The sequence below is a fragment of the Anomaloglossus baeobatrachus genome, chromosome 5 (assembly GCF_048569485.1).
Source record: "Anomaloglossus baeobatrachus isolate aAnoBae1 chromosome 5, aAnoBae1.hap1, whole genome shotgun sequence".
NCBI classification, from domain to species: domain Eukaryota; kingdom Metazoa; phylum Chordata; class Amphibia; order Anura; family Aromobatidae; genus Anomaloglossus; species Anomaloglossus baeobatrachus.
The window spans coordinates 265,023,067-265,039,816 of record NC_134357.1 but is presented as its reverse complement, the minus strand read 5'-3'; the positions used below and the strand labels follow the sequence as shown (position 1 = coordinate 265,039,816).

At 44.8% G+C, this 16,750-nt stretch overlaps 1 protein-coding gene across 1 annotated transcript in view; it reads left to right on the top strand.

Annotated features, from left to right (window-relative positions):
• LOC142311224 (gastrula zinc finger protein XlCGF66.1-like) overlaps nucleotides 1-15,333 on the top strand; it is a 31,787-nt gene extending 16,454 nt beyond the window's left edge. Inside the window, exon 5 of the mRNA XM_075349441.1 lies at nucleotides 12,709-15,333. Within this exon, the coding sequence (XP_075205556.1) occupies nucleotides 12,709-13,724 (1,016 nt within the window). The 3' untranslated portion in view covers nucleotides 13,725-15,333. The remainder of the gene's footprint in view (nucleotides 1-12,708) is intronic.
• Nucleotides 15,334-16,750: the final 1,417 nt, after the last annotated feature.

Below are 16,750 nucleotides of genomic sequence, written 5' to 3'. Positions count from 1 at the left end.
ACTGTTTACAGTGGTGATGAGGGACGCTCTCCTATCCCACTTATAATTGGTAGGGGTACCAGCCATGCACACATTTGGTCAACATGATTTGCTCAGCATTGGGCGAAAAATAAAAGAAAAAAGTGTATAAGTACCAACTGGATATCATAAAAATATTTTAAAAGTGGTGGTCTAGTACCTAATATTTTTTTTTTTTTTTTTTAAAAATATCTATCTACACATTTTTAATTAGCTTTATTATAAAATGCCATACGCCTCTCCCTATCCTGTTAATCCCGAAGTGTGATTTATTATTATATTTTCAATTTTTGTAAACTTTTTAATTTGAGAGGACTGTAAAATGGGACCGCACAGGATGCTGGGACTGCACTCACTTCCCTGCAGCATCTATCAATTTTTCCATGATAGGACGTCATAAAGAGGTAGAGCTGCAGTTAGTTTCGTTCGTCGCCGCCTTCTGAAGGTGTCCTGGGTTTGTGACTCTGATAGAAGCTGTGGGAGAAGTGAGTGCAGCGCCGACATTCTGTTTCTGTCGAAGCCATAGCTTCTAACTGTGAAACACGACATTATCAAGGGGCAGAATCACACCAGTTCTGCCCCACAACGTCTATCATCACCCTGAAACTAATTGTCGTTAGGTTGCAATGTTGGTGTCACTCACATTTCTTCTACAACCTGATGGTGATTTTTTTTAAGTTCAGTGATAGAAGCTATGGGGCATCAGTGGTGTCACCGCTTGTATCTCTGCCCTCTAGCGAAGTAATATTTCACAGTTAGAAACTGTACCTGATGGGGACAGAAACAAAATGCCAGCGCTGCACTCACCTCTCCCACAAATTCTATCAGCCCATAGAGCAGAACACCTTCAGAGTAGAAAGTAACTGCAGTGCCATTCCCCGATGACATTCTGTATGAGGAGATGAAATAAATACTGCAGAAAATTGAAATCCGCCCCAGCCTCCTGTGTCAGCCTGTTTGAGAGGAATTTCCAGTGGGAAGTGACGTAAAAGTAATACATTTAGGGATTAGGAGGATAGGGAGAACTGTAGGGTATTTTAAAATACAGTAAAAGTGATTCGGGTTCAATAATATATATTTAAAAAGGACATTTAAGGTATCGGACCACCCCCTTCTAATAACATGTCCAAATGCAGAAAAGATGACCTGTTGACTTACATGCAGGCAATTCTTAAAAAAACCAAACCCCTATACAGTGGATATAAAACCTCTACACAATTCTGTTAAAATGCGGGGTTTTTGTCAAAAAAAAAATCACTCCAAGAAGAATTGTCCAACTTCCACCTTTAACGTTACCCATAATCTGTATAATTCATTTGAAATTTTTTGGAGTGAAAAAAAGAAAACTACAAGAAAACCTCCAAGTGCTTGCATAAATATGTTCTCCCTCTAACCCCTACACGACCGGCCGATTTTACGCTTTCCGGTTTTTTTTTTTTTTTTTTTCTGCTGTTCTTCCAAGAGACGTGACTTTATTTTTCAGTCAATATGGTCATGTGAGGGTTCGTTTTTTGTGGAACGAGCTGTACTTTTTAAATGAAATCATGAGGTTTTACCATATAGTCTTTTCGGGATCTATGACTCAGTGACTGCTTATTTTTTGCGTCTCGAGCTGACGTTTTTAACGATACCATTTTTGTGCAGATGCTACGTTTTGATCGCCTGTTATTGCATTTAGCGCAAAATTTGTGGCAACCAAAAAAATGTTGGCGTTTGGAATTTTTTTTTTTTTTGCCGCTACGCTGTTTACCAATCAGATTAATTGATGTTATATTTTCATAGATCGGGCATTTCTGAACGCAATGATACCAAATGTGTGTGTATAGTTTTTATTTTTTTAACCCTTTAATTTTCAATGGGGCGAAAGGGGGTGATTTGAGCTTTTAGGTTTTTATTTATTTTTTTTAAAACTAGGTCCCCTAGGGGACTATAATGATCAGCAGTCTGATAGCTCATTCTTTTCTCACAATCGGTGCAGTACCGCTCAGACCGGGAGAAATGATCATCTCTTGTAACAAGCAGCACTCAGCTGTTTGTTACAGGACCTGAGTCATGTGAGCACATGAGTCATCACATGACCCTGTGCTACCATGACAACCACCGGATCCACGACTTCCGGTATCAGGCAGTGAGTACAGATCTACCGCTTGACAGCGCCATTTAAGGACTTAAAAGGCATGGGCGGATAGCAATTCCACTTGTGCCTAGCAGGCACACATGTCGTCTGTATAAATCAGCTGACGTGTGCGTGGATCCCCCGCCTGCAGTCCGCAGCAATAGGTGGGGATTAACACTGACCACTAGGGCATAACTTTACTGCTCGTGGTCGTTAAGGGGTTAAAATAACACTTAGTTGAAATAGCCTTTTAATTTATGACAGTATTCAGACTTTTTGGGCAGGAGTCTACCAGCATGGCACATCTAGAATTGGTGGTCTTTGCCCACTCTTTTCAGGACCTCCAAATCTATCAGATTGCGATAGCATCTCCAGTGCACAGCGCTCTCTTCAGGTAATGCACAGATTGGACTCAGATCTTGGCTCTGGCTGGGCCATTACAAGACTTTGATCTTCTTATGGCAAGGCTATCTTTCTTTTTTTTGCTTTGGAGATATGCTTGGTGTTTTGTGCTGAAAGGTGAAATTCATCTTCAGGGTTTTTGTTGTTTTTTTTAGCAAAGTCTTGAAGGTTTTGTTGCAAAATTTACTGATTTTTGGAACTGTTCATAATTCCCTCCACCTTCACTAAAGCCCCTGTTCCAGCTGCCAAAAACGTCCCAAAGCATATTGCTGCCTCTGCTATACTTCACTGTGGGTATGATGATCTCTTGGTGATGCGCAGTGTTGGCTTTGTACCAAAATACCTTTTGAAGTTCTGGCCAAAACGTTAAATCTTGATCTCATTCAACGGTAACCTATTTTCCCACATGCTTTTGGTAGACTTAATTTAGGTTTTGGCAAAACATAGCCGAGCTTCTATGTTTTTTGTGGTTTTTTTTGTTTGTTTTTTTTTTGTTTTGTAAGAAAAGGATTCCTTCTTGCTAATGGACCTCACTAGCCAGACATATGAAAAATAAAGGAGATTGTTGATACATGCACTACACAACCAGTATTTGCTAGAAATTCCTGCAGCCTTATTAGTTTTGCTGTAGGTTTCTTGACCGCCTGTTGGACCAAGTTTCTTGCTGTCTTTTCATCGCCGTTTATGAAATGTCTAGATATAGATAATGATGATTTTTTTTTTTTTCGCCTAATTGAAGCCACATCTTGATGACTGTCTTCACAGTGATCTATGGTATATCTAATACATTGGAATTTGTTTTTATTTGTACCTTTCTTCTGTCTGATAACTTTCAACAATGAGATTCCTTTGCTGTCTTGTAAACTGTGTTCTCTCGCTCTCTCTCCACCAGACCCCCCCCCCCAAGGAAATACAACCATATATATAGATATATAGATAGATATACACTCCCTGACAGACGTTCTGTCGCTTATCCATGTTCTGCAAATAAAAGCTTATAACCTGACTTTAAATTCATCCATTGGTTTTATAAATTACTCTTTTGAAAGCTGAAACCCTCCCAAATTTGGTTTAGGTTATGAAAATAAAGTTGCTGCAAAGCTGAAATATCGATCATTTAATGAACACAGAAAAGTCAGATTTTGGCAAGACAAAAGTTTTGTCGCCCACAGAAAGTAATATGAAATTCAAACAAATTATTAACTTCTAATACAAAGATATGTTGGATAACATTGGTGAATGAAGTTGTGGTGTTGTTAGTCATATTTAATATTTTGTGTGACTTCCATGAGCTTGAAGGACTGCATCCATGCAGTTCAACAATGATGCATACAATTTATTGATGAAGTCATCAGGAATAGCAAAGAATGCAGTCTTACATGCCTCCCAGAGTTAAACTATATTCTTTGGTTTTATCTTCCAAGCTTCCTCTTTCATCCTACCCCAAACATGCTCAATGATGTTCATGTCTGGTGACTGGGCTGGCCAGTCCTTGAGCACCTTGATCTTCTTTGCCAGGAGGAACTTTGTTGTAGAGATGGATGTATGAGATGGAGCACCATCCTGCTGCAGAATTTGCCCCCTGTTATGATTGGGAATGTAAGGGGTAGCTAATAATTATTGATATTTTAGGCTATTGATATTGCCTAACACCTTGCAAATGTTTTGCACACCCCTATACTGAATGTAACCCCAGACCATGATCTTTCCACCACCAAACGTAACTGTTTTCTGGATCCATACGGGCTCCAGTAGATCTCCTGCAGTATTTGCGGCGGCTGTGGTGTAATTCAACTGAAGATTCATCAGAGAAATCCACCTTCTGCCACTTTTACAGCGTCCATTTGTTTAGCAGGCTGTGGGACTTTGCAAATGCCACAGGTTTTTTTTAATTGCCTTTGTTTAGTACTGGCTACTGGAGACACATTAACCCCTTCACGACCGCGGGCAGTAAAATTACGTCCTATTTTAACGTGACTTAACGACCAGGGACGTAATTTTACTGCCTAAACTTCATTTGATTGCCGTGGCCATAGCAACGGCTTTCAAATGATGTCCCCTGCTGTTTCTTACAGCAGGGGACCTTTGCTTGACCCCAGGGGGGGCGGCATCGCCACCCCCTATCGACGATCGATGTGATTGGCTGTTCAAATCTGAACCGCCAACCACATCGATCGCACTAATTTCGGCAAAAATAATGCCCGAATTAGTGCGATCCTGTGAGATCCAGCTATGAGATGCCGCAGCTGCTGCAGCATATCATAGGTGGACCTCAAACATGTCTCCCCCAGCCCCTGCAGCACTGATTGGAGCGATCGTGCTATGACGCGCAATCGCTCCAATCAGTGTGCAGTGGGGCGGTGTGATTTGCCGGTGGCCGCCCTCCCCAGGCCTGTGCTGGCCTGCGAGCCCTCCCCCAACATGGCTGCAGCGTGCAGTGGCTGGTACTTGTGGTACCACGCCACCGCCGCTGCTGCCGCCGCCGCCGCCGCCCTAGCTGTCACCGCTGCTGCACGTGAGTACTGTGCTCACTTTGCAGCCAGCCCGTGCGCGCTCCCGTGGTGCCCCTGCGCGCTCCCGTGGTGCCCCTGCGCGCTGCCATGGTAGCCCCTGCCGTGCCCCCCCCCGCGATCTGCTCCCCCCAACCCCCCCCCCCCCCCCCGACATCCCGATCTGCTCCCCCCGCGATCTGACTGCCTCCCCCATTATCTCTGTTCTGCAGCTCCCTCTCCGGTCTCCCCCTCTGCTCTACCCCCTCCCCCTCTGCTTCCCCCCACCTCTCTGCTCTCACTCCCCCCCCCCTCTCCCCCTCTGCTCTCCCCCGACGTCCTCTTACCTGTCTTCACCGGCCTGATCACATCTGCGTCCATCGCTGGGTCCTTCCTGGGCATTCTGCTGATCTGCCTGCTGCTCCTGTAAAGCTGTCCATCTCTCTGCCATCTATTCCTCTGCAGCTCTTCTGGTCAGTGTTCCTCCTGCTAGTCCTCTGGGTACTGTGAGTATAACTTTTTTTTTTTTTTTCCGTATCCCCTGTCCATTTTTACACCTCATCCGTCCGTGCGTCCCGCCAAGCGCTGATCAGGGATGCAGATAACGGATCGGCATCCCTGCTCAATTTTTGGCGTGACTTTTTTTTTTTTTTCCGTATCCCCGACGCTTTTTGTATCGCATCCGTCCGTGCGTCCCGCCAAGCGCTGATCAGGGATGCAGATAACGGATCGGCATCCCTGCTCAATTTTTGGCGTGACTTTTTTTTTTCCGTATCCCCGACGCTTTTTGTATCGCATCCGTCCGTGCGTCCCGCCAAGCGCTGAACAGGGATGCAGATAACGGATCGGCATCCCTGCTCAATTTTTGGCGTGACTTTTTTTTTCCGTATCCCCGACGCTTTTTGTATCGCATCCGTCCGTGCGTCCCGCCAAGCGCTGAACAGGGATGCAGATAACGGATCGGCATCCCTGCTCAATTTTTGGCGTGACTTTTTTTTCCGTATCCCCGACGCTTTTTGTATCGCATCCGTCTGTGCGTCCCGCCAAGCGCTGATCAGGGATGCAGATAACGGATCGGCATCCCTGCTCAATTTTTGGCGTGACTTTTTTTTTTCTGTATCCCCGACGCTTTTTGTATCACATCCGTCCGTGCGTCCCGCCAAGCGCTGATCAGGGATGCACATAACGGATCGGCATCCATGGTCAATTTTTGGCGTGACTTTTTTCCATATTTGCGACGCTTTTTGTATCGCATCCGTCCGTGCGTCCCACCAAGCGCTGATCAGGGATGCACATAACGGATCTGCATCCATGGTCAATTTTTGGCGTGACTTTTTTTTTTACGTATCCCCGACGCTTTTTTTTATCGCATCCGACCGTGCGTCCTGCAGCGGCCGATCAGTGCACTGCGTCTGTGCGTTTGAAAAGTCAAATGGCGCTCCTTCTCTTCTGAGCCCCGCCATGCGCTCAAACAATTTATTTCCACCACATATGAGGTATCTGCGTACTCAGGAGAAAATGCACAATACATTTTATGGTGCATTTTTTCCTGTTACCCTTGTGAAAAAAAAAGCTACCTAGTTGAAGCAACCGTTTTGTGGTAAAAAAAAAATTTTTCTTTTCACGGCTCAACGCTATAAACTTCTGTGAAGCCCCCAGGTGTTCAAAGTGCACATCAAACATCTAGAAAAATTATTTGAGGGCTCTAGTTTCCAAAATGGTGTCACTTGTGGGGGAGCTCCACTGTTTAGGCACCATAGGGGGTCTCCAAACGTGACATGGCGTCCGCTAATGATTCCAACCAATTTTGCTGTCAAATGGCGCTCCTTCTCTTCTGAGCCCCGCCATGCGCCCAAACAATTACTTTCCACCACATATGAGGTATCTGCGTACTCAGGAGAAAATGCACAATACATTTTATGGTGCATTTTTTCCTGATAGCCTTGTGAAAAAAAAAGCTACCTAGTTGAAGCAACCGTTTTGTGGTAAAAAAAAATTTTTTTCTTTTCACGGCTCAACGCTATAAACTTCTGTGAAGCCCCCAAGTGTTCAAAGTGCTCACCAAACATCTAGAAAAATTATTTGAGGGCTCTAGTTTCCAAAATGGGGTGACTTGTGGGGGAGCTCCATTGTTTAGGCACCTCAGGGGGTCTTCATACCCCACATGGCGTCCGCTAATGAGTGCAGCTAATTTTGCATTCAAAAATTCAAATGGCGCTCCTTGCCTTCCGAGCACTGCCGTGTGTCCAAAGATTTGATTTCCACCACATATGAGGTATCTGCGTATTCAGGAGAAAATGCACAATACATTTTATGGTGCATTTTTTCCTGTTACCCTTGTGAAAAAAAAAGCTACCTAGTTGAAGCAACCGTTTTGTTGTAAAAAAAATTTTTTTTCTTTTCACGGCTCAACGCTATAAACTTCTGTGAAGCCCCCAGGTGTTCAAAGTGCTCACCAAACATCTAGAACAATTATTTGAGGGCTCTAGTTTCCAAAATGGGGTCACTTGTGGGGGAGCTCCATTGTTTAGGCACCTCAGGGGGTCTTCAAACCCGACATGGCGTCCGCTAACAGGTGCAGCTAATTTTGCACTCAAAAATTCAAATGGCGCTCCTTGCCTTCCGAGCACTGCTGTGTGTCCAAACATTTGATTTCCACCACATATGAGGTATCTGCGTACTCAGGAGAAAATGCACAATACATTTTATGGTGCATTTTTTCCTGTTACCCTTGTGAAAAAAAAAGCTACCTAGTTGAAGCAACCGTTTTGTGGTAAAAAAATTTTTTTTTCTTTTCACGGCTCAACGCTATAAACTTATGTGAAGCCCCCAGGGGTTCAAAGTGCTCACCAAACATCTAGAAAAATTATTTGAGGGCTCTAGTTTCCAAAATGGGGTCACTTGTGGGGGAGCTCCATTGGTTAGGCACCTCAGGGGGTCTTCAAACCCGACATGGCGTCTGCTAATGAGTGCAGCTAATTTTGCGTTCAAAAATTCAAATGGCGCTCCTTCCCTTCCGAGCTCTGCCGTGCGCCCAAACAATTGATTTTTACCACATATGGGGTATCAGCGTACTCAGGAGAACATGCACAATAAATTGTATTGTGTACTTTCTCTTTTCTCCCTTGTAAAAATGAAAATTTTATGGCTAAAGTAACATTTTTGTGTTAAAAAGTAAAATTTTCATTTTTTCCTTCCACATTGCTTTGGTTCCTGTGAAGCACCTAAAGGGTTAATAAACTTATTGGATGTGGTTTTGAGCAGTGTGAGGGGTGTAGTTTTTAGAATGGGGTCACTTTTGGGTATTTTCTGTCACCTAGGCCTCTCAAAGTCACCTCAAATGTAATGTGGTCCCTAAAAAAATTATTTTGTAAATTTTGTTGGAAAAATGAGAATTTGCTGATGACCTTTGACCCCTTCTAACTTCCTAACGGAAAAAAAATTTGTTTCGAAAATTGCGCTGGTGTAAAGTACACAAGTGGGAAATGTTATTTAGTAACTATTTTGTGTGACATATCTCACAGATTTATGGGCATAAATTTTCAAAGTTTGAAAATTGCGAAATTTTCAAAATTTTCGCCAAATTTCCTAAATTTTCACAAATAAACGCAAAAAATATCGGCCTAAATTTACCACTGACATGAAGCACAATATGTCACGAAAAAACAATCTCAGAATCGCCAGGATCCGTTGAAGCGTTCCAGAGTTATAACCTGTCAAAGTGACACTGGTCAGAATTGCAAAAAATGGCCCGGTCATTAGGGTGTTTTAGTGGCCGGGGGTGAAGGGGTTAAAGGTGCCAGCCACCTCTGCAGTGTATCTGGTCTTCAGCCTCTTGATAATCAAGGCTTTGGTTGCAGGGTGGATTTTTGGCATGTTGTCAGAGGTCAAGTTGCAGTTCAATTGAAGGTCTGTGGTGGTGCGTTTCTTTTTATACACACCCACTAATTAAAAGGGTGGTTCACTCATATTTTTTATTGTCTAGTTCGATATTATATTGAGAAACAATGTTTCTCTCAAATATCTTATGTTGGTAATAGTGCCTGTGAGAGGTGCTATTGCAGACCGCTGTTCCTTGCTCCAGTGATATCACGTCAAGGTCCGCACACGTCACATCCCTGCGGCCGGCTGCAGTCTTCCTGACTCACTGAGCTGTGGGAGGTGTTTCACCGCTGTCACAGCACAGTGTGTCTCCTTGCAGCGTTCTGCTCTGAGGGAGGGGGGAGCAGGGAGCAGATGGGCTGTGACAGTGTGAAACACCGCCCACAGCTCAGTGAGTCAGGAAGATTGCAGCCGGCTGCACGGATGTGACGTGTGCGGACCTTTACGTGATGTCACCGGAGCCGGGAACAAAGCGATCTGCAATAGCGCCTCTCACAGGCTCTATTACCAACATAAGATATTTGAGAGAAACATTGTTTCTCAATATAATATCGAACTAGACAATAAAAAATATGAGTGAACCACCCCTTTAACCGATCATTTTGTGAGCACAGGTGAAGATGTAAGCTAGGATTGGGTGCATTATATGACAAGGCGACAACTTTTGTTTTGCCAAAATCTGACCTTTCTGTGTTCATTAAATGATCAATATTTCAGCTTTGCAGCAACTTTATTTTCATAACCTAAACCAAAATTGGGAGGGTTTCAGCTTTCAAAAGAGTAATTTATAAAACTGGTCAGGTTATAAGCTTTTATTTACATACCATGGATAAGCGACAGAACTTCTGTGTATATATATTATACTTCTGTATATATATTATACAGTGCCTTGCGAAAGTATTTGGCCCCCTTGAATTTTTCAACCTTTTCCCACATTTCAGGCTTCAAACATAAAGCTAAAAATGTTAATGTTATGGTGAAGAATCAACAAGTGGGACACCATTGTGAAGTTGAACGAAATTTATTGCTTATTTTAAACTTTTTTTTTAAAAATAAATAACTGAGAATTGGGGCGTGCAATATTATTTGTCCCCTTTAAATTAATACTTTGTAGTGCCACCTTTTGCTGCGATTACAGCTGCAAGTCGCTTGGGGTATGTGTCCATCAGTTTTGCACATCTAGAGACTGAAATTCTTGCCCATTCTTCCTTTGCAAACAGCTAGAGCTGAGTGAGGTTGGATGGCGAGCGTTTGAACAGCAGTTTTCAGCTCTTTCCACAGATTCTCGATTGGATTCAGGTCTGGATTTTGACTTGGCCATTCTAACAACTGGATACATTTATTTGTGAACCAATCCATTGTAAATTTTGCTTTATGTTTGGGATCATTGTCTTGTTGAAAGACAAATCTCCGTCCCAGTCTCAGGTCTTTTGCTAACTCCAACAGGTTTTCTTCAAGAATGGTCCTGTATTTGTGTCCATCCATCTTCCCATCAATTTTAACCATCTTCCCTGTCCCTGCTAAAGAAAAGCAGGCCCAAACCATGATGTTGCCACCACCATGTTTGACAGTGGGGATGGTGTGTTTAGGATGATGAGCTGTTGCTTTTACACCAAACAAATTTTTCAGACTATAAGACGCACCTGACCATAAGACGCACCCTGGTTTTAGAGAAGGAAAATAGGAAAATAAAATTTGAAGCAAAAAATGTGGTCATGACACACTGTTATGGGGTGAGGATCTGCTGCTGACACTGTTATGGGGGTAATGTCCCCAAATTCTCTACTAAGGTACCCCAGCCTGGTAATGATCCTCCTTCCTTGGGTATATGTATGTATATATGTGTATCCGTCATCCTGGTATAGCTCCATCTTGCTATATATTACCATCCTGGTATATGGCCGGATCCTGCTATATACCCCATCCTGGCATATGGCCGCATCATGCTATATATCCCATCCTGGCATATGGCCGCATCCTGTCCTGCTATATGCCATCGTGCTGCTATATGCCATCGTGCTGCTATATGCCATCGTGCTGCTATATGCCATCGTGCTGCTATATGCCATCGTGCTGCTATATGCCATCGTGCTGCTATATGTCCTGCATCCTGTGGCACACAAAAAAAAAAATAAACGTTTTATAGTCACCTTTCCAAGCTCCACGCAGAATCGCTCCTCCTCCCGTCTGTGCCGGCAGCGCTGTGTGGAGCCAGCCACGATCCCTGCAGCACCGCGATCTTCTGCAGTCTGTGCCGGCGCGGCTGTGTGGACGTCATCGCTGTGAGCTCCGCTATTCTCCACACAGCCGCGCCGGCACAGACTGGAGGAGATCGCGGTGCTGCAGGGGAACTGTGAGTATACTGATCACTGCCCACCGCGCTGATGATGATGATGCGCTGGGGGCAGTGAGTACAGCCGCACATGATCACTCCAGGTTTTAGTTGCCAGGGGTGATCATGCGGCCGGCTGTTTAGTATGCGCGTATCCCCTGCCTATCATCCCGCCCACCTGTCAGCGCCGACTTCAGCGCTGAGAGATGATGGGCGGGAGGATGGGCGTGCATATGTAATGAGCGGGCCCACGTGGTCACGGCAGGCGCTGCTGCAGCCTGCTCGTGCCCCCGATGACCCGCTCTACCGCAGCACCCTCATTCCCCGCAGCCCTTCATTCAGACTACAAGACGCACCCCCCACTTTCCCCCAACGTTTGGGGGGAAAAAAGTGCGTCTTATAGTCCGAAAAATACGGTATCTTTTTATTTTACAGACACGTGTTTACTCCGGTACCTGTCACACGTATGGAAACAAGGATGTCACACGTGTGACATACGCGTGACACATATGACCAGAACCATGCATGTGACTTGTACCTGATTAAACACGAATGTCTGAAACCGGCCTCAGAGATCCTCAATGAACTTCTGGAGTGAGTTTGCTGCACTGAAAGTAAAGGGGATGAATAATATTGCACGCCCCAATTTTCAGTTATTTATTTTTTTTAAAAAAGTTTAAAATAAGCAATAAATTTCGTTCACCTTCACAATTGTGTCCCACTTGTTGTTGATTCTTCACCATAACATTAAATTTTTTATCTTTATGTTTGAAGCCTAAAATGTGGGAAAAGGTTGAAAAATTTAAGGGGGCCGAATACTTTCACAAGGCACTGTATATATAATATGTTATTGTACACAAGCAAGGTTCCATACATTTTATAGACACACCTCACTCTCTCCAGAAGACTTACCACTATTCTATCTCCTATTCAGTCCTTCCGACTGAAACATCATGGATATATGACCAGTCACATAATGTCACCAAAGGTCCTCAAACAGTCTCCACATCAGAAGTTACACTGCAGCTCATGCTGTTCACGTGAGGGCCCCTAAGGGAGTGGTGGCCCTGGGCAACATTTTACTTCTCCCTAACACCGACCCTGCTTGTAGTTTTGCCCTAGTTCTCCAAATCACACTAACTTTTAATCTACAGTTGTCACGTAGCACCTTCCACCATCCCCCTTCCCCCATCATGTATCATAGCATCTTGTCATCAGCCCTCCAATTATTATAATAAGGATTGAAAACCCTTTCCTGTGCAGCAGTGAAAATTGAGTACCTTTCTCTGCTATTTAGGTATTGTGATCATCTGTGCTATCTGCCACGTATTCTGATGACCGATCCACTTTAGCACAATGTCAAGGTGCTCAAAAAGTCCTAAAAGTCAGTGTTGGCGTATTATAGTGTTAGGCTATATTTAATCATTATATCTACTACCAAGTATGTTTTAATTATTTTTCTTCTACAGATATGAACGAGTCCCTTGACAAGATGGTTTCTGAAACTAAAAGCATGGTCAACATCAATCAAATGAGACACTATCCAAGCATGTATAAGCCCCGGAAGAGGAAGGGGCAACCAGTTCGTTATGTAGCAAATAACTCTGCCTCCTGTGAAGATGACAACCTCACAAACTCTGATGCCAGCCCAGAAGAAGCACAAGATGAACACATGTCCATAATGATCAAAAAGGAGCTCGATACAAAAATTTACATGCGCTCAGAACACACTCAGACAGACTTCCCTTTAACTGATGTTAAAGATGAGCCCGATAAGAAGGGGAAAAATTCACAGTCCTCAGACTTTGTTCGCATTGACTATGAGTCTCTCTTCATGGCCAACCAAGCTTCTTTGCCTCAAGAATCTACTAGGAAACTTTATGACTGTGCATTGTGTGGCAAAACATTTACCAGCAAGTCAGGCATTGTTAAACACCAGAGAATGCACTCTGGAAGAGTAGTCTCATGTCCAGACTGTGGCAAGGACTTCACCTGTAACTCTGAGCTTGTGGCCCACCAGAGGACACACACAGGGGAGAAACCATTTCCTTGCCCTTCGTGTGGGAAATGTTTTTCCACCAACACAAACTTGGTAGCACACCAGAGGATTCACACCGGGGAGAGGCCATATTCTTGCACAGAATGTGGAAAGTGTTTTACCAGCAGTTCAGACCTTGTCAAGCATCAGATAATTCACACTGGTGAGAAACCTTTTTGTTGCTCCGACTGCGGAAAAGGTTTCACCAGCAAATCTAATCTTGTTAAACACCAGCGAATTCACACGGGTGAAAGGCCTTTCCTATGCTCTGAATGTGGTAAGAGCTTTGCCATCAAGTCTAATCTCATCAAGCATCAGGTTGTCCACACCGGTGAGAAGCCATACCCCTGCCCTGAGTGTGGCAAATGCTTCTCTAACCAGTCCAATGTTGCAAAACATCAAAGAACTCACTACGGGGTGAAGTGTTTTGCCGCAAAAGCAGAATAACGTTTCACCAACCTGCTCACAAGCTGGGAAATGTAACAGACAACCTTGTGGGACAAGGGACTATGTCTTCCCTTCTTCCTGTTGACTCTCCGTTTCAACAAAGATAACAGATTACCTTTGCGCAAGAGATATGATCTCCACTTTGTCTTGCTGTTAGAAAGACATACTGGTTTCCGAATGTTTATCTGGTTTTACTCTGCCAACATAGTTTTGTTCCTTTAGACCATCATATGCACTAGGTCTGAGGGACAGACCCCAGCCTCAAAGGCCACAGCCTCCTGTCTTTACATGGTCATAGTAAGTAAAAACGTTATTTCATCTAAAAACAAATCAAAAGCATTTCCGTAGGTGTCCAGTATTCAGCACCCAAAGCAACATGATAGTTATTCTATATGATGAGCAAGACGACTCTCAGTGATAGGCCAGGAATGGTCAGAGATCCTGCAACCGACAGAGTAGGCATATTGCACAGTCGGAATGGCCCCCATTTTGCCAAAACAAAAAACTGCCAGTCTGTTACATTACATCCAATGTGACCTGTTTTTCTTGCCTTTTTATTAGATGACCACTGTTGCCAAAAATAATTTTTCCCGTTGACGAAGAATGCACTTATAAAACAGACTTACAAGAATTGCTGGGACATCAGCATATGATGGAAAGCTACACAATATTGGCCCATCTTTTTTAAAAGTTTCATTTTAATGTTTGTATATGCTTAGAACATAAGTACAGTACCAGTAAACAGCTTGGACACACTTGGTAATGTAATTTTGTTTTTCTACATATTGAAATATGCACATTGTAGATTCAGGCTGAAGGCAGCAAAACCACAAAGGGACATATGTTAAAAAAAGGAGTAAAGAAACTTAGTTAGGTCCAGAAATATTTGGACAGTGACCGAATCATCCTGATTTCAGCTCTGCGTGCCTCCTGTTTTTGTTTTTTTTTGTTTTTTTTTTTGTTTTTTATTTATCTAAAATGAAACAGATGCAATTGAAGTGGAGACGTTCGGGGTTAATTAAAGGGGATTAATAAAATATCTTGTGAAATGTTTAGAAATTGCAACCATTTTTCTAGAAAAGCCTCCCATTTCAGGGGCTCAAAAGTAATTGGAATCAGTAACTTTACCATAAAGAAAATGTTCTTTTTTAATACTTTGTAGAGGATCCTTTTTGGTCAATGACTGCCTGAAGTCTGGAAGCCACGGACGTGAAACGCTGGGTTTGGGTTTCCTTTTGTGATGCTTTTACTGCAGATGACTTCAGTTGTGGCTTGTTTGTAGGTCTTTCTGTCTTTAAGTTTTGTTTTAAGCCTGTGACATGCATGTTCGATGGAGTTGACATCTGGTGATTGACTTATATTTTGGTCACTGTCTATCTATCCTGTGAAGCGCCGTCCAATCAATCTTGCTGTATATTGTTGAATCTGAGCAGAAAGTACAGCCCTGTATACTTCACAATTCATCTTCCTGCTTCTGTCTTCAGTCACATCAACAATAAACACTAGTGACACAGTGCCATTGGAAGCCATGAATGCACTGCCTCCACCTTGTTTTACATAGGATGTGATGTGCTTTGGATCATTAGCAATTCCAAGTCTTCTCCATTCTTCCTTTTCTTTTTCGCTCCTAATTGGGAGACCCAGACAGTGGGTGTATAGCTACTGCCCTCTGGAGGCCGCACAAAGAACTACACTTAAAAGTGTAAGGCCCCTCCCCTTCTGGCTATACACCCTCCCGTAGGAGTACAGATTCCTCAGTTTTAGCTTTGTGCGCAAGGAGGTCAGACACGCACGCATAGCTCCATTGTTTTTAGTCAGCAGCAGCTGCTGACTATGTCGGATGGAAGAAAAGAGGACACATATAGTGTCCCCAGCATGCTCCCTTCTCACCCCACTGTATGTCGGAGGTGTTTGTAAGGTTGAGGTACCCATTGCGGGTACGGCGGCAGGAGCCCACATGCTGATTCCTTCCCCATCCCTTTTTACAGGGCTCTGGGTGAAGTGGGATTTACCGGTCTCCAGGCACTGAGACCGTGCTCCATCTACAGCCCCTGGAGAAGATGCTGGATGGAGCGGAGTACATCAGGGACATGGCCCTGCTTCTTCAAGGTACTCTGTGTCCCCGTGCATTTGGCGCTCACACCGCAGCATGCTGGGTGTTGTAGTGCGCCGGGGGACATCAGCGCTACGGCGCTTGTGCCAGGCCTCATTCAGCTTCGCTGAAGCAGGCACACTATTGGGACACGGTCGCGCCGGCCGCTGGGACTGCGGCGCGGCTGGCACTTGTGGTGCGCCGGGGACTTCAGCGCGGCTCGCGCTTTTACGGCGGCCGCGCTGATAACTCGAGTCCCCGGCTTTTGCGGCCTGCTTCCGTTCGTTCCCGCCCCCGGACCTGCCAGTCAGGAGAGGGGCGGGACGCTGGTCACGTCTAGGAACGGTCATGCCGGCCGCTGGGACTGCGGCGCGGCTGACACTTGTGGTGCGCCGGGGACTTCAGCGCGGCCCGCGCTTTTACGGCGGCCGCGCTGATAACTCGAGTCCCCGGCTTTTGCGGCCTGCTTCCGTTCGTTCCCGCCCCCAGACCTGCCAGTCAGGAGAGGGGCGGGACGCTGGCCAGTGCATCAGCGCTGAGGGCTGGAGTCGTTTTTACATACTCCAGCCCTCACAATCGGCACAGAGGGGCACTGTTTCCCGCACTTTTGTTTGGGAACTCCCACGGACCGCCCCTCTCCACAGACGCCGGCAGCCATTCCTGCTGACACGCTGAGCTGCAGAGGGGAGCCGGGGAGACCCAGACAAGGAATCTGCAGCCTCTTACCCGCTATTCAGCGGGCGGTAAGCAGCCCTCAGGGCTCACCCCCTCTTGTGCCAGTATTATTCTTAGTATTTTGTTTCTACAAATACTTTGTATTGCATAGCGCTGGTCGCCCTTTGGCTATAGACTCTCTCACATTGCAGAGAGCCAGCAACATGTCGTCCGTAAAACGCAAGGGTGCCAAGGCACAGACATTATATGCCTCCTGCAC